The following is a 23633-nucleotide window of genomic DNA, read 5'->3' on the forward strand; positions in this document are numbered from 1 at the left end:
TTCTTGTCAACTTGTCTTCAAAAGATTCAGGGAAATTTATTGTTGAATCAATCATCGTATGTTCCCCAAACATACTTTGCGCTTTGAATACATGGTGCATGATGCTGTCAGGAAAAACCACAGCTATAGGTTTCAGTCCAAGAAAACATCAAGGTGAACCTCTTTTTTGTGAAGTCTTAAAACAATGATCGTGGTGTGTTGGCATTGCTCCCTGACACACAACCCATTCCCTGGACCCTGTTGCTTTGTGCACAAATAGCGTACTAAATACAAATATTAATTTTATTTCTTTTAAAACAAATAATGCAGATATATTATCTGTTATCTTAACATATATGTTATATGCAAGGTGTGCAAAGTAAAATTGGATATTAAAGAAATTTAATTCTAAAAAGAAGTATGTGAACAAGAGTGTTGGAGGACCCAGGGAGAGATTACTTCAGGTTTCAGTTCCATGAAAAATTATCATGTGGACACTGTGAATCATGGAACTGGTCATGTTTCTCCTTTTTTCCCTTGGCTGCTAGAATGCTCGGAGCCAAATCTGTGGTCTTCCCTTACTGAGTATACAGTGTCTTAGTAGCCTACGTTTTGTTTACCAGCCTCATCCATGGCTTCATCGAATTTTTCCTGCCCACATTTTCCCTCCACATTGATTTCCTCACTTAAAAAAAAAATCTTGTATGAAGCTGTAAAGTTTCAGAAGTCTTCTTTTTGAACAAGATGAACATAAAATATATCAGCATTATTGGTGAACGAAAATTCAGTTTGCACAGATAACAATACTAAAATTTTCTATCTGCTGTGGGCATTATGCAAATCGGTGCATCATATCTGTTGTTTTCCTTTAAGGCAGCATATAAAGGGTCAGAATAAATGCTTCATCATTATTCACCTATGAATTCAGTTGAATACAATTCACCATTTAATTAGAAGCATCAGTTTTTTCATAGTTTCATGTGGTTTCTGTTAGTCTGTCATTTATTTTGTAAGTATTTAAATATGTCTCTTCCACCAAGAGTAAGTTACTGAAGGGCATGGGCCATGTTTCTTGGTGTACCTCCAACACGTTGCTTAGTGCCTGAAACATAATAGGTGCTTATCGTAAGTGTGTTGAATGGAAGAAAAAGCTAAATAATGTTTGGGAGACAGTGGACAAGGAGGAGAAGGCAGAAGGGAGAAAGAGGGAGGTGGAAGATGTAGCCTGGAGGTAGAGGTTTGCTGCTGCTTTATTCTTTTCACCTTCCTCTACCTGTTGGTGTAATTTGCTTGTGATAAGTGAAACTAAACTTCCCTTCTCAATTCTGGAAACTACGGTAAAGAGGGCAGGGTGCCTAATGTAGATAAGAAGGAGTTTATATGGGCATATCTGCAGTGAAGCTCCGTCTCCACCTACCCATGGTCAACTGAAAATCCAGTTCTTTGGCTAATTTCAGGAGCAAAATAGAAGTTTTTAAGAGAGTAAATCCCAAAGAGCTTTCTACAGTAACAGTATTCCAGCAGTATCCTTTAGTCCTTTCCTAGATTACTGCATAAATATAAAGATGACCTGCGCTTCCAGTGGGTCTCAAAGGTTCGACATGGGAGAACCGTGTAAGTCTGTTCTGAGTGGGATGATAGAAGCCGAAGAAAAAGGCTTCCCTGCTGGGTTTTGGGCAGTGTGAGGTGTATCCCAGGGAACTTATTTCTGTGCTGTAGTAAGTGGGCAGAGTTCCATGAGGACATCCTTTCGAGGACTCGGTGGGGACACCGAGGCTAATTTTATAATAGATGAAATGACAGTGTGAGAGTAAAAAGCTGGAAATACTAAGTTCTTTTGACAAACGCAAATGAAAACTCACAAGCTGCGTAGCAATAAGAGAGCTCTTTCAATGGTCTTTATATCTATGCAGAGAGGGAAAGCCCTTGCTCTCACTCTTGCCTCAATTTTCAGTGCTCCGTGAACACAGACCCTGTGCTGCACTGGTTTGGCTTTGGGGTCTTGGCAGTTTCCCACAAGTTAAGGATAAAGGTTGCATATAGGGAGCTTCAGAGATCCTGGATGAATTTAAGACTTTCAGATCATTATATCTGGAAGGGTTGTTAGAGATCATTTATTTCAAGCCACTCTTTAAATTTTTCTACTGGAAAACTTAATGCATGCTTGTCAAAAAAAAAAAAAATTTAACTATTGAATCATAGGAAGTAAAGCAGAAATCCTTTTGCCTTTCCTGCCTGTTCACTAAACTCCTTATTTTATAGATGATGAAATGGAGGTTCAAGAACATAAATGACTAGGCCAGTGCCAAGGCCACCTGGGTTAGTTAGACAAGAACACCAATTCCAAACTCCAGTCATGAGCCGTTTCAATTATTAGGGACCTAGAAACAATCCATTGAAACCAGAATTGTGGTAGGTAAGGGGCTATCATATCACCAAGGCTTCATTCTGTGGCTTCTCAGGTGATGTTGGCGTGGGGGGAATGGGGTCTGTAGAACTTAGCGGTGGTGGTGGCTTGGTTCGTAACTGTGCCTCAGCTGAATACGTGGAAGTGGTTAGTCAAAAATTCAGGACATAGTAGATGACTAATACTGATGGGTGTAGATTCCGCGAATGTACGTAATCCCGTCCCAAAATGTTAGCAGTGCGTACCTGAGCTGGGTCAGAAAACTTCCCTGTGGCTTTGCTGGTGATGGCACAATTTGTTTCTTTGCAGGGGGCGGTGGTTTGGCACGGCTCGACCTTGCCCCCTAATGGCTGGCTATTGCTTTGCATTGTAGCCTCCTGAGAGATGGGTGTCTTCCCTTTGCTTGTGTAGAATGATATGGGAGAAGGAGATTAAAAACAAAGACAAAAAAGGGGAGAGTGAAGAGGTGGCAGAAAATCATACCCACTTAGACTCAGCTTCCTGTGTTCAGCACTTCAGGGAGATCAGATTGCAGCTCTCAAGGCTTGGCACGTACGTGTCCTAGTCAGGAAAGGGGAAGGCCCTTGCTGCCACTCAGCCAGAGCTGAGCCAGGCCGGTGGTACTAAGATACTCCAGTACAGTGAGAGCTGCTCTTGTCTTTTTCAACACAACTGACCCATACCATTTGAATGTATTTAATCATTAAGAATATAATTATTTTTAAACCCTTCACTTACTTTCTAATACTGTTTCTTCTGAAAGACAAGAAAGTTACTTACTGGATAACTTACTAAGCCCATTTGCCACTGGAATCAAATTTCCTAAAATATTGAAGAGCACACATATATCTCTGTGATTTGTTTTTTTAACTGTTCATGTTTTTGTGAGCCAGTTAGAGCTCTTCCCTGCCAGCTAAGCAAATATTACTGGATACTGATAAATTATTTCTTGTAGACCATCAGATTCAGTTAATGAGGGCCTGTCCTTGGAGCCCCAGGGGAAATAAATGAGTCGTGACGAGGGAAGGTGGGAAGGGTGGTTGTAGCCTGCTTCCATGTCGGCTGCCGTGTTAGTCATTGGAGCAGTGTATGGATAGCATAGATAGTGGGAAAGAAGCAGAAGGAAAAGATGGTGGTGCAACAGTAGCCTTCACCTTGCTCTACCCCCTCTCCTCTTGCTCCAAGACTCCCCATTTAATCTGCCTTTAGCCTCTATCCCCGAGTTCCAGGCTTTGATTCTACATTTAGCCCAGCTCACTCCATTGGGGCTTTCCCAGCTGTCGGTTCAGCAGACAGCCATCTCCCCTGCCCTCTCCCCCTTATTCATTCCTCTGGCTAGCTGACATTATTACTATATTTAATATTATTTGGTGTTAAGTTGTTTGCATTTTTACTGTACTTCCATAGTTCTGTGGTATGTTGAAATGCTATTTATTTTAAAATCGTTATTAGGTTTTGGGATCTGTTTAATTGTTTTTAAATTCTATCTTTCAAACCCTTAGTGTTTTTCTTTTATCATTTTGATATTTGGTCTTTCCCTTCTGTGTAATCCTCCTTTTGACTATGCGTTAGTTGGATTTTTTGTTTGGTATTTTGTTTTCTAGTTTATCTTTAAAAAAATTCACTATGCATCTTATAAAAATGAGAATTTTCTCTTGTATCCAAATAAAGTCATCACAATTAAAATGAGTAATAATTTCTTAATATCGTCTACTGCCCGGTTCATATTTCTCAGTTTTCTTAATGTTCTTCCCACCTGGTTTTGTTCAAACTAGTCCAGAATCAATCACACACTACATCTGGCGGTTATGTTCTTTAAGTCTCTTTTAATCTAGCACAGACTTTTATTCATGATGCTCATATAGTAAAGCGACCAGGCAAGCCATTTTGTAGGAAATCTTGTTTCCTGTATTTACCTGATTGTTTCCTAGAGGTGTCTGAGCTCCTGAATTTCCTGTTAACCAGAAGTTAGATGTAAAGATATGATAGATTGATGTTGAACGTCTCTGTCTGGAATATAAGAGACAAATAATGTCTGATGTCTCACCATTAGATAATAAAGGTCAAAGGATCAGATGACAACCTGATTCCTCTGTTGTATAATTATGTTTTTCCCTTATGCAGAAAGGAATCTGTGGGGTGTTACTTTGGCATCATATATACATCTTGTTACCTATCAGCCTTGTACCTAGTGAGTTTTAAAACCAATTGATACTTTTTGGCTGAATCAGTTTCATTAGGAGTTGCAGGAAAAAAAAGCAAACCGGATTTTCTAATTTTATTTCCCTTCAACATTAAGCCAGCAACTAGAGCTTTCACCTGGTCCTGGTTTACCCTGGAATTAATTATTCCTGTAATTCTTTCCCTCAATTGTCATTTTTCAAAGTAAGGGCTTAGTTCAATAGATACCTCAAAAGGTGACAAATGTTTTCTTTAGCTTCCTTTTGTGAATATCATTGTGAACCCATGGATTTTCATAGTCAGTGTGTTACAATCAATAGGAGATTTTTTGAGGGGGGCTCACATTAACAACATTTTAACATTTGGGAGCTCCTTCGTGCTGCCTCTTCTCTCCTTTTGACATGACCCTATTAATCCTTACAAGCTTGTTGTGTGGTGCAAAAATCATTTCTTAGGCTTAACTTGTACTTTCCTTGCACCTGACCTAGAGTAAGACATTTCTTCAAGGAGCCCTATTCTTTTTCCCAGGGGATGGTATTAGAAGTTGTCATATTATTAGGTTGTCACAGCTGCTGGGTGAAATTGTGTCTCAGTTTAAGTGTCTGGACCTTGAAAATGTATGTCTAAACATTATGAGTTCAAATTGGTATTTCCAAATCAATTTTTAATATTAATTCACTTATTTTTTTTGATTTTATAATTATCACTTTTTTTTCATTGAAATATTTGATTCCTAACATCAATTATTTGTCTTTTCCTATAATATTAAAAATTTCAAAATAACAACTACCAATATCATTACTAACTAAAATATTACTAACTACAGTTACTAGGTGAAGGATAAATTTTTTTGTACCTTTGTGTCCTCAGAATGCATCCTATTAAAGATGTGCCTAGTACTGTCATTTAAAGTCACTTGATGTTGATACCTTTTCTGTTATTAACTTCCAGTATAAGTTAGAGTAATGATAGATAACAAACAGATGCTGTATGAGATTCCTAGGGCTGTCGTAACAAATGACCACAAACTCCATGGCTTAAAACAACAGAAAGGGTTTTGTCACAGTTCTGGAGGCCAGAAGTCTGGAATCAGGCTGTCTGCCGGGCTGTGTTCCCTCCACAGGCTCCAGGGGAGAATCCTTCCCGTCTCAACCAGCTTCTGGTGTCTATTGGCGTTCCTTGGCCTGTGGCTGCGTTAACTTCAGTCTCTGCCTCCGTCTTCACACGGCCTTCCCAAACTCTTCTTCTTGTATCTGATCCGTCTCTTCTGTCTCTTATAAGGACACTTGTCCCTGGATATGAGCCTACCTGGATACCCCAGGGTGATCTCATCTCAAGATCCTTAACTTCATTGTATCCACAAAGACCCTTTTTTCCAAATATGGTCACATTCACTGGTTCAGGGGTTAGGACATGGACAAATATTTTGGGTTGGGGGACACCATTCAACCCACTATAGATGCCAAGACACATAATGATTTACAAAACAAGCTTGTCGTTCACATAACAATCCAAGTTGGTATTGTTGATCATTGGGGGTTAAATTACACAGAATTAATCAGGGATCCACTTGAGGCTGTTTTCAACGTAAAGTTTCAGCTTTGCAATCAAAGGAAGAAAGAAAATGCAGGTGGACACCTGGAGAGTTTTTTGGGCCAGGTTTGAAAGTGGCATGTGTTATAGTCTTATTTTTTTTGGCTAGGCCTGCCAAGGAGGATGAGAAATGTAGGCTAGCTGAATACCCAGGAAAGAGAAGAAAGTGTTAGTAAACAGCTAGTCTCTGCTATGATTACCAATTTTGATAGTCTGATAGTTTCATTTGTTTTAGATTGTATTCAGTTTTAAAACTTGCCTTTATTTATGTATTCATTAATTTATTCATTGAATAAGCATTTAGTTGTATAGGTGAGGGAAAGCAAAGAGTAAAGTGAGAGAGGGTATGGGTCTGAGTTCTCCCAAAACAGATACCTCCTGTGATACTTGGAGTCTGGAAAGGACTCTAAATGGTTGATAGTACCAGTCTGTTCTGAGTTCCAGCACGGGGCCAGGCCAGGCATGAATTGGCTTTGGGACATGCATTCTTGCCAAATTAAAAAAAAATTGTCTCTGAGTTATCTTCTCCTTGAGATTTTTTTTTTTTTAACATCTTTATTGGAGTATAATTGCTTTACAATGGTGTGTTAGTTTCTGCTTTATAACAAAGTGAATCAGCTATACATATACATGTATCCCCATATCTCCTCCCTCTTGCGTCTCCCTCCCTATCCCACCCCTCTAGGTGGTCACAAAGCACCGAGCTGATCTCCCTGTGCCATGTGGCTGCTTCCCACTAGCTATCTATTTTATATTTGGTAGTGTATATATGTCCATGACACTCTCTCACTTCGTCCCACTTACCCTTCCCACTCCCCATGTCCTCAAGTCCATTCTGTACGTCTGCGTCTTTATTCCTGTCCTGCCCCTAGGTTCTTCAGAATCTCCTTGAGAGTTTAAAGGGACTGTTGTCCTTTTCTTGAAGTTGCCAAACCTGAGTTAGTTGCTATTAAAAAGAAGACAAGTTTTAGTTTCCCTCCAGAAAGCAAGTTTCTCTTCCATTGAGACTTACTCCAGGCCTCCAATTTCTTGATTCTAAAGTGCTGGAGAAGCAATGAGAGGAGCAGATGCCTACTCTCTACATGTGAGCTTTCTAGAGTTTAGTGTCTCTGGAGACATGGAAAATTGAGTCTGAACCCAGAAGTGAGTTTTCGTCTTTCCTCTTCCAGAGGTTCCCTTTGTCGTACAATTTTTATAGTGGGGAGAAAAGATGCTGGCCTATCCCGCAGGGACTGAGAGAGGGACAGAAAATGGGGAGAAGGTTAGCTAAACAAGGGGGGAATTATTCCTTTTTAAAGGAATCCTTTTTGGCAGCTTGATGTGAATGTTCTCTCAGAAATGCTATTCGGCATTAGCAGCTAGAGCAAGAGGCCTGGGGCTCAGTCTGATATGAAGAGTTTAGGTTATCTTTTGCCAAAATGAACATCGCATTGCCTGCCTTCCTGCCTGGTAATACAAATGGAATTACAGATCCCCCGAACCCCCCTTAAAACAGCTAAATTGCCTGAGCTGACCCAGACAACTTGGTTATGCTGTTTGAAATAAACTTTATTGTATGAGCATCTTCTGTAAACTTGGGAATGCTGTTACAGGAAATGACGAACCATATAGCCAATTTAAGGCATACAGGCTAGACTGAGGTTGACCTTTGACACTATCCTTCAGAAAATAATTTAAATTATTTATTAAGGTGTAGTAGCCAAGAATTTCGACTAGGTAATACAAATACTACTTTATGTTGTTTTAACACTTGGATATTTAACTCATCATCTTTGCTGTGGAAGGCTGTTTTAGTTTAACTTTATTAGTATGGCTTCCTTCCTTACAAATTCAACAAATTCAATTAAAACACTTTAAATAGGGGAAAATGATGAACTATGAATAGGATTAAAGAAGCCAAATTAATATTAAAGAATGAATTATAGGATGTTTTGATTAGGAAAGACCTGTTGAACTAGAAGAGACTTTTGCTAGTCTAAATAAAGGAAATCATTTGGAAAAGTCTCATCAAAAGTTATTTTCAGTCTGAGAGCTGTAATGGAACACTTGGAAAGTTGTCCTCTCCTCTCAGACTAGGAAAATGATTTCATATTCAGAGCTGAAGAATGCTTCCCGGCTCTCCAAGAAACTGTGGCTGTGGAATGCATCTGACATGCTGATTTTTCTGCACTAGTCTTAAGTGCAGAAATGGCCAACTTTTAAAGTTGGGAATGGAGAAAGGGGAGTTACATGGTATTAACTGTATGTTCTTCCACTATTCAAAATTCCTTATTGACTCCCTGTTGTCTGTTCTGTACGTATTAGCTTATTATTTGACATCTGCCTTTGTCCTTTCCAACTTACCGTTTAGGTCCTTTGTGCCATTACCTTTCATAAACTGTGTTACTGGAACCCAGCTAAAGCCTTGAAGTTGCTGGCACATGCCCTGTGCTTCTCTGCCTTTGTTCCCATGTTCCCACATCTGGATATCTCTGACTCCTGCCTCTCACACTGTCCCAGGATACCTATATGCTGCCTGTCCTTCAAAACACAATTCAAAAGCCAGTTTCTTCAGGGAAGTTCCTTTGATCATCTCTGTTGGAAAGAGCCTTACCTTTCTTTGAACTTCCAGAGGATCCCATATGGCTCTTATCATATTCTGCTTTGTATTACATAAATGTCTGTTGTATCTCAGAGATGAGATTCAATGCTTTGGCATCGAGTTTGTTTCGTTTTGTGCTTTTTACATGGTGTCTTGCATAATGTGTTCTGGATGAATGGAAGAATGAAACGACAAAAAAAAAAAAATTTTTTTTTTTTTCATCTTGGTATTTTTCATGTTAGTGCCTGGAAACAGGAGACCCAAATGTGATAGCAAGATTTAAGATGTTCAGAGGCAGGGACTTGTCTAGCGAAATGTTTTCATCCAATAATAACCGCAGGGATCCTTCTAAATAGTAGCACAGCTGGCACTAGCTGCCTCTGGTAGTCGTTAGACAAAATTAGAATCCCATCTGAACGTGCTTTCTTGGCCATCAATTGTTATAAGTAGGTAGAGTCTTAGTACTTTTTCTTCATTTTCTCTTAATTGTCCTCTTCTTTCATACTTTCTGTAGGTGGGGTAGTCATCTGGCAGCCTTTCCAAAGTGTCAGAATTTTGTTTTTTTCTTTTTGGGAAACATGGAATATGCATTCCCCTGGGGACTTTGGTACTCTCAGTTCCTTGGGGGAATCTGGCTCTGTTTGCGTACATTTCCTTCATGTGTGTATAAGTTGCTGCCGCTGTGAGAGCTGAGATGTTATGGCTAACCTTAGTTCCCCTGCTTAGGAACCTGGTTTCTGGTCTTGGCACCTCCTCCTTCCACACATGTACCCTTTCCTGGCCTCTGCTATAGTGTGTAAATCACTTCACTTCTGTCTATATACAATATGAATGCAATATTTTATTTTTGTCTTTCCTCCTCCTCATCTACTCTTGTCAGCGTTCTCCATTTTAGAGGGTAAACCCTTGGAGGACATAGATTATTCCCATCAGTGTAGCTCTGAAGAGCATTTAGCACCAAGCTAAGTCCTGCAAATTAGTACTCACTAATGGCAATGATGCTGGCTGTAATTAGAGCTCATTTAGAGACAACAGTTTGCTTACTCAGCCTTGGCAAAGGAAGGCCAACTACTTTCAGCTTCTAGGAAGAAAAATCATTCAAGCTTAGTGAGCTTATGTGCACAAAAGCAAAGCCCTTTGAACTTTCACCATCTAAATTTATTACAGGAGCAGAATAATGAAACATTAATAATGGTATAATGATGGTGACGTCTAATTCATCCCTAAGGGTGTTTAAGCAGTTTGTGTAGCTTTGCTTAATCCACTATTGAAATAGAGCCGGTGACCCTGTGACTTTCCCAAACAGGGAAGAAACTCAACACTAAGTGTGTCCCCCACAAGCCATTCATTTCCCAGAGACTCACTATAACTTCTTTTCTTAAACCTCAGAATATGAAGATATAAGATAAACTTGAATGAAATTCTGTTTGATTTTGGAGCTGCTTATCCAACTAGAATTTATGGAGCAGAAATGCTTATAACATGCTTGTTGTAAGTCCAGCCAATGCCAAATTAACCTCAGTTAAGTAATTTCTCCTGTAATTATACACATGGATAGAGAAGATGCAAAGGATCGGAAATATTGTGCTAGATGAGTGGAATGTCCAGTTCCAAACCTTTATGCAAAAAGGCTTTCAGTGACAAAGTTTATTAGATATACATGGGGAAAGGGGGGTGTGGAGGGAGGCCCCAGAGAAACAGTTCAGCTGGTCAGAAGGGAACCAAGACTGCCTGCCTGTGTCTCATGGAGAAGGCCATGTTGTAGCATAGCTGATGAGTTCCATGTACTGTGACTTACCCAACGAATCTAACACTTCCCTGTCACAGCCCTTCATTTAAGCTCCTTTTAAGAATGGCCTGGTTTTCTTTTTTTCTTTTCTTTTTAAAAATTTTTATTTGAGTATAGTTGATTTACAATGTTGTGTTAGTCTCTGCTGTACAGCAAAGTGAATCAGTTATACATATACATATATCCACTCTTTTTTAGATTCTTTTCCCATATAGGTCATTACATGAATGGCCTGGTTTTCTAATTTGAGTTGCAGTAGATTTGAACCTTGGTCATTAAGTGGAATCCAATCAATGCTTTGTTTTTTTCCTTATCTGCAGGGCTGGCCTGTGTATAGGCAGAGTGACTTTCCTAGTGGCCAGTGGGGAGAGGGGAGGCTGGTGTAAGCCTTAGTGGATTGAGTTAATGAGAAATGTATAATTATGGAAGGCACTAGGCAGTTTCAGAGCCGTGAGAGGTACAACACAAGCTTATCAGCAAATGTCCTTTCACTATGACATGAGTTTGGCTGACATATCTAGCACAGAATCCACTGGGTGTATGCCTTGTACAGAGTGTTTACAGTCTCTCTGAGTACTTTTAAACTTTAAAAACTTACTTGTAATTTATGTGAGAAGTGACTTGTATATGACATTTAAAAGAAGTTTAATTCTTTGAACATTATTAAGGACTGGGTGCTGAGTATTCATCTACATACTGAGACTCAAGGAAAAGTAGAACATGTTTTTTGTCTTTTAAAAACTTACTCTAGGCTGGAACTCCTGGCTTGGGGTGTCTCCCCTCCGCCATCACCGAGCTGCCCCAGAGCCCAAGGGGAGGGTGGCCTCACTGAGGCTGCCAGCTCTGGAGGGGGCCCCCACTGGCCGAAGCCGTGACTGTCCTTGGGACTGGGAGACAGTTCCCTAAAACCTGGACCTCGAAGGCCACCCTTCTTCACACAAAGAAAGGATTTTTCCATGTGGAGGTCGACATGTCAGAGTTTTGCTTTTAACATTTGGTTTGGGGTTCTATCTGTTCTTTTTTTTTTTTTTTTTTCCTTTATTTTCTTCCTTTTCTTCCGAGCCATGTGGCTAGCAGGGTCTTGGTCCTCCAGCCAGTGTCAAGCCTGAGCCTCCGAGGTGGGAGAGCTGAGTCCAGGACATTGGACCACCAGAGACCTCCCAGCCCCACATAATATCAATCGGCAAGAGCTCTCCCAGAAATCTCTGTCTCAACACTAAGACCCAGCTTCACCCAATGGCCAGCAGGCTCCAGTGCTGGACGCCCCATGCCAAACAACTAGCAAGACAGGAACACAAGCCCACCCATTAACAGAGAGGCTGCCTAAAGTCATACTAAGTTCACAGACACCCCAAAACACACCACTGGACGCGGCCCTGCCCACCGGAAGGACAAGATCCAGCCCCACCCACCAGAACACAGGCACCGGTCCCCTCCACCAGGAAGCCTACACAAGCCACTGAACCAACCTCACCCACTGGGGGAAGACACCAAAAACAATGGGAACTATGAACCTGCAGCCTGTGAAAAGGAGACCCCAAACACAGTAAGTTAAAAAAAATGAGAAGACAGAGAAATATGCAGCAGATGAAGGAGCAAGGTAAAAACCCACCAGACCGAACAAATGAAGAGGAAATAAGCAGTCTACCTGAAAAAGAATTCAGGGTAATGATAGTAAAGATAATCCATATCTTGGAAATAGAATGGAGAAAATACAAGGCACATACAAGGACCTAGAAGAACTAAAGAACAAACAAACAATGATGAACAACACAATAAATGAAATTAAAAATTCTCTAGAAGGAATCAATAGCAGAATAACTGAGGCAGAAGAACGGATAAGTGACCTGGAAGATCAAATAGTGGAAATAACTACCACAGAGCAGAATAAAGAAAGAAGAATGAAAAGAATTGAGGACAGTCTCAGAGACCTCTGGGACAACATTAAATGCACCAACATTCGAATAATAGGGATCCCAGAAGAAGAAAAGAAAAAGAAAGGATCTGAGAAAATATTTGAAGAGAGTATAGTTGAAAACTTCCCTAACATGGGAAAGGAAATAGTCAATCAAGTCCAGGAAGTGCAGAGAGTCCCATACAGGATAAACCCAAGGAGAAACACACCAAGACACATATTAATCAAACTATCAAAAATTAAATACAGAAAAAATTATTAAAGCAGCAAGGGAAAAGCAACAAATAACATACAAGGGAATCCCCGTAAGATTAACAGCTGATCTTTCAGCAGAAACTCTGCAAGCCAGAAGGGAGTGGCAGGACACATTTAAAGTGATGAAAGGGAAAAAACTACAACCAAGGTTACTCTACCTAGCAAGAATCTCATCCAGATTTGATGGAGAAATTAAAACCTTTACAGACAAGCAAAAGTTAAGAGAATTCAGCACCACCAAACCAGCTTTACAACAAATGCTAAAGGAATTTCTCTAGGCAGGAAACACAAGAGAAGAAAAAGACCTACAAAAACAAACCCAAAACAATTAAGAAAATGGTAATAGGAACATACATATCAATAATTACCTTAAATGTAAATGGAATAAATGCTCCAACCAAAAGACATAGACTGGCTGAATGGATACAAAAACAAGACCCGCCTGTATGCTGTCTACAAGAGACCACTTCAGACCTAGGGACACATACAGACTACAAGTGAGGGGATGGAAAAAGATATTCCATGCAAATGGAAATCAAAAGAAAGCTGGAGTAGCAATTCTCATATCAGACAAAATAGACTTTAAAATAAAGACTATTACAAGAGACAAAGAAGGACACTACATAATGATCAACGGATCAATCCAAGAAGAAGATATAACAATTGTAAATATTTATGCATCCAACATAGGAGCACCTCGATACATAAGGCAAATGCTAACAGCCATAAAAGGGGAAATTGACAGTGACACAATCATAGTAGGGACTTTAACACCCCACTTTCACCAATGGACAGATCATCCAAAATGAAAATAAATAAGGAAACACAAGCTTTAAATGACTCATTAAACAAGGTGGACTTAATTGATATTTATAGGACATTCCATCCCCAAACAGCAGAATACACTTTCTTCTCAAGTGCTCATGGAACATCCTCCAGGATAGATCATATCTTGGGTCACAAATCAAGCCTTGGTAAATTTAAAAAACTTGAAATTGTATCAAGTATCTTTTCTGACCACAACGCTATGAGACTAGATATCAATTGCAGGAAAAAAATCTGTAAAAAATACAAGCACATGGAGGCTAAACAATACACTACTAAATAACCAAGAGATCACTGAAGAAATCAAAGAGGAAATCAAAAAATACCTAGAAACAAATGACAATGAAAACACAATGACCCCAAACCTATGGGATGCAGCAAAAGCAGTTCTAAGAGGGAAGTTTACACCAATACAATCCTACCTCAAGAAACAAGAAACATCTCAAGTAAACAAGCTAACCTTAAACCTAGAGCAATTAGAGAAAGAAGAACAAAAATATCCCAAAGTTAGCAGAAGGAAAGAAATCATAAAGATCAGATCAGAAATAAATGAAAAAGAAATGAAGGAAACAATAGCAAAGATCAATAAAACTAAAAGCTGGTTCTTTGAGAAGATAAACAAAATTGATAAACCTTTAGCCAGACTCATCAAGAAAAAAAGGGAGAAGACTCAAATCAATAGAATTAGAAATGAAAAAGAAGTAACAACTGACACTGCAGAAATACAAAGGATCATGAGGGATTACTACAAGCAACTATATGCCAATAAAATGGACGACCTGGAAGAAATGGACAAATTCTTAGAAAAGCACAACCTTCCGAGAGTGAACCAGGAAGAAATAGAAAATATAAACAGACCCATCACAAGCACTGAATTTGAAACTGTGATTAAAAATCTTCCAACAAACAAAAGCCCAGGACCAGATGGCTTCACAGGCGAATTCTATCAAACATTTAGAGAAGAGCTAACACCTATCCCTCTCAAACTTTTCCAAAATATAGCAGAGGGAGGAACACTCCCAAACTCATTCTACGAGGCCATCATCACCCTGATACCATAACCAGACAAAGATGTCCCCCAAAAAGAAAACTACAGGCCAATAACACTGATGAACATAGATGCAAAGATCCTCAACAAAATACTGGCAAACAGAATCCAACAGCACATTAAAAGTCTCATACACAATGATCAAGTGGGGTTTATCCAAGGAATGCAAGGATTCTTCAATATATGCAAATCAATCAATGTGATACACCATATTAACACACTGAAGGATAAAAACCATATGATCATTTCAATAGATGCAGAAAAAGCTTTTGACAAAATTTAACACCCATTTATGATACAAACTCTCCAGAAAGTAGGCCTAGAGGGAACCTACCTCAACATAATAAAGGCCATATATGACAAACCCACAGCCAACATCGTTCTCAATGGTGAAAATCTGAAAGCATTTCCTCTAAGATCAGGAGCAAAACAATGTTGCCCCCTCTCACCACTATTGTTCAACATAGTTTTGGAGGTTGGAGCCACAGCAATCAGAGAAGAAAAAGAAATAAAAGGAATCCAAATCGGAAAAGAAGAAGTAAAACTGTCACTGTTTGCAGATGACATGATAGTATACATAGAGAATCCTAAAGATGCTACCAGAAAACTACTAGAGCTAATCAATGAATTTGGTAAAGTAGCAGGATACAAAATTAATGCACAGAAATCTCTTCCATTCCTATACACTAATGACAAAATCTGAAAGAGAAATTAAGGAAATACTCCTGTTTACCACTGCAACAAAAAGAATAAAATACCTAGGAATAAACCTACCTAAGGAGACAAAAGACCTGTATGCAGAAAACTATAAGACACTGATGAAAGAAATTAAAGACGATACAAACAGATGGAGAGATATACTGTGTTCTTGGATTGGAAGAATCAACATTGTGAAAATGACTATACTACCCAAAGCAATCTACAGATTCAATGCAATCCCTATCAAACTACCAATGGCATTTTTCACAGAACTAGACAAAAAATTTCACAATTTGTATGGAAACACAAAAGACCCCGAATAGCCAAAACAATCTTGAGAAAGGAAAATGGAGCTGGAGGAATCAAGCTCCTTGACTTCCGACTATACTACAAAGCTACAGTAATCAAGACAGTATGGTACTGGCACAGAAACAGAAATATAGGTCAATGGAACAGGATAGAAAGCCCAGAGATAAACCCACACACATATAGTCACCTTATCTTTGATAAAGGAGGCAAGAATATACAATGGAGAAAAGACAGCCTCTTCAATAAGTGGTGCTGGGAAAACTGGACAGTTACATGTAAAAGAATGAAATTAGAACACTTCCTAACACCATACACAAAAATAAACTCAAAATGGATTAAAGACCTAAATGTAAGGCCAGACACTATAAAACTCTTAGAGGAAAACATTGGCAGAACACTCTATGACATAAATCACAGCAAGATTGTTTTTGACCCAGCTCCTAGAGAAATGGAAATAAAAACAAAAATAAACAAATGGAACCTAATGAAACTTAAAAGCTTTTGCACAGCAAAGGAAACTATAAACAAGACGAAAAGCCAACCCTCAGAATGGGAGACAATATTTGCAAATGAAGCAACTGACATAGGATTAATCTCCAAAATTTATAAGCAGCTCATGCAGCTCAATATCAGAAAAACAAACAACCCAATTCAAAAATGGGCAGAAGTCCTAAATAGACATTTCTCCAGAGAAGACATACAGATTGCCAACAAACACATGAAAGGATGCTCAACATCACTAATCATTAGAGAAATGCAAATCAAGACCACAATGAGGTATCACCTCACACCAGTCAGAATGGCCGTCATCAAAACATCTACAAGCAATAAATGCTGGAGAGAGTGTGGAGAAAAGGGAACCCTCTTGCACTGTTGGTGGGAATGTAAATTGATACAGCCACTATGGAGAACAGTATGGAGGTTCTTTAAAAAGCTAAAAATAGAACTATCATATGACCCAGCAATCCCACTACTAGGTATATACCCTGAGAAAGCCATGATTCAAAAAGAGTCATGTACCACAGTGTTCATTGCAGCTCTATTTACAATAACCAGGACATGGAAGCAACTTCAGTGTCCATTGACAGATGAATGGATAAAGAAGATGTGGCACACATATACAGTGGACTGTTACTCAGACATAGAAAGGAAATTGAGTTATTTGTAGTGAGGTGGACAGACCTAGAGTCTGTCACACAGAGTGAAGTAAGTCAGAAAGAGAAAAACAAATACCGTATGCTAACACATATATATGGAATCTTAAATAAATGAATGAATGAATGAATGGTTCTCAAGAACCTAGGGGCAGGACAGGAATAAAGACGCAGACGTAGAGAATGGACTTGAGGACATGGGGAGGGGGAAGGGTAAGCTGGGATGAAGAGAGTGGCATGGATATATATACACTACCAAATGTAAAATAGATAGCTAGTGGGAAGCAGCCGCATAGCACAGGTAGATCAGCTTGGTGCTTTGTGACCACCTAGAGGGGTAGGATAGGGAGGGTGGGAGGGAGAGACAAGAGGGAGGACATATGGGGATGTATGTATAGGTATAGCTGATTCACTTTGTTATACAGCAGAAACTAACACACCATTGTAAAGCAATTATACTCCAATAAAGATGTTAAAAAAAAATAAAAACTTACTCTATCAAAAGCAAGATGAGTACACTTATTATAGTGTAGTGAAAAGAACAAGGATTAGAGAGTCAGAAAACTTGAGTTTTAATCCTTGATCGGGAGTGGGGGTGGTGTGGGTGTGTATATGTGTGTGTGAGTGTGAAATTTAAGGCAAGTCATTTACTCTCTGAGCCTCAGTTTCCTCATCTATAAAATGGAATTTTACATATGCTTGGCAGATAGGGAAGCTTGAGTAAGTTAAGAGGCCTAAAGAATATTGTAAACTGTAAAGTGTTATTAAAAGATAAGTTAATAATCTTTGAGAAACAAGAAGTGCTGCCCCAGATGCAAGGGTAATTGTGCTCCTGGGCCTGTATAAATTAAGTCGCTTTTAGCAATGAGAAGAAGTTTTCTGGTCGTTACCAGAGAAATTGAATTCCTAACACTCTAATTTATTAAACTGTTTGCAAATGACACAGACGCTTCATGAAGATATTAAAGTCTGTTCTCCCCCTCTCTTTCCTCCCACGCTTCTTTCAATGCAGTTTGTCAGCATAGTGTCCTGAATGTTAAGAAATGGCTTTGGGCTTCGTTCTTTGAATGTTTTTGGAGAATAATTAAAACCCTCAGAGCCATTTTTATTTCCCATCCAGAAACATTTCATGAAGAAAGTTTGGTCACACAAAGATATAAATGGCAAGAGGTCAGAGTGGTGGTGATGCTGTATGATTAGGTATTTTGAAAGAAATTTGTATTTTTAAAGCTCTTTCAGATGGCTTATCCATCCCTATTGAAATATCACCATGATTTATCCCTAAGAACAATATTTCTATATAGCCTAACTCAAGTTAGGGGCTTAATCTAATTAAGCTACCCTTATCAGTGATGTTGAACAAGCAGGTAACTAGTTATTTTTTTTTATTTTTTATTTTTTTAAACATTTATATTAACATATTTCCATACAAATAACCCAATGAAAGTTTAGTATTAGTTGTTCTGTTTGTTTTTTTATACTGCAGGTTCTCATTAGTCATCAATTTTATACACATCAGTGTATACATGTCAATCCCAATCGCCCAATTCAGCACACCACCATCCCCACCCCACCGCAGTTTTCCCCCTTGGTGTCCATATGTCTCTTCTGTACATCTGTGTCTCAACTTCTGCCCTGCAGACCAGCTCATCTGTACTATTTTTCTAGGTTCCACATACATGCGTTAATATACGATATTTGTTTTTCTCTTTCTGACTTATTTCACTCTGTATGACAGTCTCTAGATCCATCCACGTCTCAACAAATGACTCAGTTTCGTTCCTTTTTATGGCTGAGTAATATTCTATTGTATATATGTACCACAATTTCTTTATCCATTCGTCTGTCGATGGGCATTTAGGTTGCTTCCATGACCTGGCTATTGTAAATAGTGCTGCAATGAACATTGGGGTGCATGTGTCTTTTTGAATTATGGTTTTCTCTGGGTATACGCCCAGTAGTGGGATTGCTGGATCATATGGTAAATCTATTTTTAGTTTTTTAAGGAACCTCCATACTGTTCTCCATAGTGGCTGTATCAATTTACATTCCCACCAACAGTGCAAGAGGCTTCCCTTTTCTCCGCACCCTCTCCAGCATTTGTTGTTTGTAGATTTTCTGGTGATGCCCATTCTAACTGGTGTTAGGTGATAACTCATTGTAGGTTTGATTTGCATTTCTCTAATAATTAGTGATGTTGAGCATCTTTTCATGTGCTTCTTGACCATCTGTATGTCTTCTTTGGAGAAATGTCTATTTAGGTCTTCTGCCCATTTTTGGATTGGGTTGTTTGTTTTTTTAATATTGAGCTGAATGAGCTGTTTATATATTTTGGAGATGAATCCTTTGTCTGTTGATTCGTTTGCAAATATTTTCTCCCATTCTGAGGGTTGTCTTTTCGTCTTGTTTATGGTTTCCTTTGCTGTGCAAAAGCTTTGAAGTTTCATTAGGTCCCATTTGTTTATTTTTGTTTTTATTTCCATTACTCTAGGAGGTGGATCAAAAAAGATCTTGCTGTGATGGTAACTAGTTATTGAAGATAGCACGTGGGATATGAAGCGGTCCCAGAAGCCAAGGCAATTTTGGGTTTCAGTGAAAAATCTAAAATTCTAATGCTTAGAGGAAAAAATTATTAATTTAAATAAGTATAATGCCAATAATCCATCCAGAGTTCTTCAAAATAAATGTTTTGGCAATGTGCTGGAATTCTCCAGTGTATTCCGACAAATGTTTCTGTTGTGCAAATGGCCATGTTGAAGACAGACAGACTGAAAAGGTTTGGTGCGCCAGGTGCTGGATTTATAACTCAAACAGTAGCTCCTTTTGAGATTAGACAAGCAACCCCCAAGTTTTAGGAAAATAGCTGGGGCTTTGTATTTTTCCTCCATAAGGGTTTCACTTGAATCCCTGGAGGTAGGTGCAGTTTTTGGAGAAGTAGCTACGATGTATGATGTGTTTTAAAGCATCAGTTTTCTTCATTTTCTGTTTCTTGGAAATATGTTAGTAAGTTACTCAAACACGTGAAGAAAAAATGCCTAAAACACAACAGCAAATGCTAAGCACATTTGAAAAAGTGTGAGTTTATTAAATATAGACCTTGTCCATAATTTCAAGGGGTTAATTATAAGGAAATTAATCAAGTCAGCAGGACCAGCAAATGTGTCTATTTGAGAAAGCCCCTCTGGGTGACCACAATGTTAAGTAAGAAACAGAGAAAGCTATATTTATGACTGTCAAAAATGGGATTTTACTAGTTGAGTGAATGTCAATATGTTATATATGCTAGTCATCCAGATTTTGTTTTATTTATTTATGTATTTATGTTTTGCTGCACCATGTGCCCTGCAGGATCTTAGTTTCTTGACCAGGGATCAAACCCAGTCCCCCAGCAGTGGAAGCGTGGAGTCCTAACCACTGGACTGCCAGGGAATTCCTTAAATTTTGTTATTTTTAAAGGAATAAATATGGCTCTTATGGTGTGAAGACATTGCCTGCAAGAACAAACATTAGAAATCTCTCAGGAACTGTCCACAGATTTCAAATTTTAGGTCCTCAAGCAAATGCTGCATTAGCCACAGTTAAAATTCATTGAGTTTCATGTGTTAGGAACTTTATATTTGGAGGTAGGTAGTATTTGCTGTAGTAGAATGGAGCACAGGTTGAGTTGTCTCTGTCATGGGATTTTTAAAAATTGGGGTAATTGGATTGTATTATTAAAAAGCATTTTATTTATATCCCAGTATATCTCTGGCATCAGCTGTTTTCATACACAAGGTTGGAAATAGTAACTGGTTTCTAGATAGCTTGTCAGTTCATTTTTGGGGGGAACTTTTTGTGATTATTTTAGCCCTCAGCTGGGCTATTGCTAAAACCCTGTGGCCATTGGATCCTATCTGACCCCTTAGTAAAGTGATAGTGTTTGTTTAAAAAAATTAGGGCTTGATTCATAGACACAGTGATGGCACCAGAGATGTTGAATATGCGTGAATCATTAATTAGAAATTGCCTGTGGGATAGAAAATTGGGGGAATAATTAGAAATAATAAGCTGACCATTTTTTTTTAAAATTTATTTATTTTTGGCTGTGTTGGGTCTTCGTTTCTGTGCGAGGGCTTTCTCTAGTTGCGGCAAGCGGGGGCCACTCTTCATAGCGGTGCGCGGGCCTCTCACTATCGCGGCCTCCCTTGTTGCGGAGCACAGGCTCCAGATGCGCAGGCTCAGTAGTTGTGGCTCACGGGCCCAGTTGCTCCGCGGCATGTGGGATCTTCCCAGACCAGGGCTCGAACCCATGTCCCCTGCATTGGCAGGCAGATTCTCAACCACTGCGCCACCAGGGAAGCCCTGAGCATTTTTTAAAACAGCTCCGTTGAGAGACAGTTGGTATACTGTGAAATTTACCATGATCATTTTTAAATAAAGGGGAAGTATTGGTCTCACTCTAAGCCACTTTCTATTATTTTAGAGTAGTATTAAACAATAATAAAATGTATATTTTCACTAACAAGATGATCTTTTGATAATAGTAGGACGATCTTAAGCATTTCTAAATCTGTAAGTGAGCAAGGCTTGAGTGGACTGGGAAGAATGTTGTGGTTCCTTGTATTGGAGAAATACAAATTCATATGGGATAAACAAACGCTTAACATACTGGCCAATTGTCAGTGTTGTGAAATACTAAAAAATTCCATTTTGGCATAAGCAATAATCAGGTTAAAAAGAATTACTAGGAAGACATCTCTTGAGTTGTATGCAGAAAAGTACCTGATAAGAATTGTCCTGATTTCATGACAAATCTTTTTTTTCCTTTTGGGGCTGCTTTATGTAAACTTTTTTGGTGTGTTAAATATAGCGTATATACAGGAAAGGTTGTGAAACTTAAGAATAGCATAATAAGTAAGATAAAACCAACATCCGTGTAACTACTTCTAGGGTCAGAAAAGAACATTGCCGGCCTCTCAGGATCAATCTGTATTTCCCTTCCCCCTCCTTGGTCCTTGACTATCATTTTAAAGCACATCTCCCCCACCTCTTGTCTGTGTGTGTGTGTGTGTGTGTGTGTGTGTGTGTGTGTGTGTGTGTGTGAATAAACCACCTATATATGTGTCCCTAACAGTTAATATTTAATTTTGCTACTTTTGTGAAAGAAATCATTTGTTCTTTTTTGTCTCAACAATCCATCCACATAGAACCATGCAATACAGTGTGTTCTTTTTTATGAGAATGTCATATATCATTATATGACTATAATATAGTACTTACCATTCTATAGTGTGGGCCTTTGGATTTTGCCCAGCTTACTCCTGCTTATTCTGCTTTGGACATTATGGTCTGTAAAACCTGATACACGTGGGCATGAGTTTCTCAAAGTGTGGTCCATCCATCCACAGTGTCAGCATGAAACTTGTTAGAAATGCAGATTCATGGGCCCCACCCCCGATCTACATTCAAATATCACCTTGGTGTATATGTGTTTTTTGTGTATATATATAATATGCTTATTTCAATGATTGTGCCTTTGTTCACAATACTTTGAAGTCTTCTGATTTGGAAACTGCCTTAGGAACACCTTAATGTCACACACATGCACACAAATACACACTCACCGCAGTCTCTGAGCAATAGACTCATTACTCATTTTTGAAACAAATTAGTTTTATCTAGTTTGAGACAAATTTTTGGTATTTTCAAAGATAAAATAAATATTCAAAAGAAAAAGATTTGCCAACACTGAAGATATTCAAAGAATATGCAATAGATGGAAGACCTGCTAAAAGAGGTCCCTGAACACAGGTTGGGCAGAACATTATTCCCAGAAAGAGAACTGCAGAGCCCCACCGAGAAAGCAGGTCAGACTCTAGAGTTGGGCGAACATGGGTTTGAATATACTTGTACCCCTGACTTGCTGCATCATCTTAGGGAAGGACTGATCTGCTCTGAGTTTCAGTTTCCTCGTAGGCAAAGAGGGGATAAGAACATCGACTCTGAAGATTCAAAACCAGTGACTCTTTGCAGGGCCACGGTCATGCGGCAGATGCGTTTTGGCTTTGGGTCAGCAGTATAAATCTGTGTGAATATGGCTGACCGTCATGCCTTCAGAGCTTTCATGCTTTTTACTTTACTTTCGTGCTTCCTGCAGGAACGATTCCAGGTGAAGAACCCTCCCCATACGTACATTCAAAAGCTCAAAGGCTATCTGGATCCAGCTGTAACCCGGAAGGTAAGATGGATTTGTCTCCACTTTGTGTTGTTGCTTCCTCATTAGCAGGCAGAATCCTCCTGCCCTGGAGGAGACCTTCCTTCCTCTCCATTATAGCCTCTGCCAGAGCCTCTGGGAAAACAATCTTGGAGTTGTTGGAGCCGGACAACATGAAAAGACAAAGAAAAAAGCCATCCTCGCTTGAGAATGTGTTTAAAAGTACTTTCCTGAGTTGGGAGTCATGTACCTCTGATGGTTATTGAGTTGCTGCCATTTGCAATTACACAGGGCGGTAGGTTCAGTCCAGAGGTGTTTAGGCCCCCAGAAAAACAGGCCTAGCAAAGGGAATACTTGTCTTTCATGCCTTGGTGCATTTCCAGAGACCTTGAAAAATCACTGGGGCTTTGTCATCCCAGCTGTGCACTCACATCCTGTGTTGATGCTTTTAGCGGCTTCCCCCGCCCCAGCCGTGCCCCTGGCCCCAAGAAGGTAAGGAGAGAATAGCTGATTCCATTCTCAGCGGACTCTCTCCTTTTACAAACAAGCCCTGCTTTGTGCAGCCACACAATTGGTTTAAACTGATGCCTTGTGGTAAAGCATGTAGCCTGGCACAGCCCTGGGGCCTGGATCCGTCCTGGGATGTCTCAGGGCAGAGCCGCCCTTGCTCAAGATGGATAAAGGGCTAGTCACCAGACAGCACTT

At 39.3% G+C, this 23633-nt stretch overlaps 1 protein-coding gene across 7 annotated transcripts in view; it reads left to right on the plus strand.

The window, feature by feature from the left end:
* Positions 1-23633, plus strand: part of FMNL2 (formin like 2) — a 312348-nt gene that overhangs the window by 185307 nt on the left and 103408 nt on the right. For all 7 annotated transcript variants that reach the window (XM_057551489.1, XM_057551486.1, XM_057551490.1 and 4 more), the window contains exon 3: positions 22872-22952. In XM_057551489.1, coding sequence (XP_057407472.1) covers positions 22872-22952 — 81 coding nt within the window. The remainder of the gene's footprint in view (positions 1-22871; positions 22953-23633) is intronic.

This window comes from Balaenoptera acutorostrata, chromosome 8 (assembly GCF_949987535.1).
Source record: "Balaenoptera acutorostrata chromosome 8, mBalAcu1.1, whole genome shotgun sequence".
Taxonomy (NCBI): Eukaryota; Metazoa; Chordata; class Mammalia; order Artiodactyla; family Balaenopteridae; genus Balaenoptera; species Balaenoptera acutorostrata.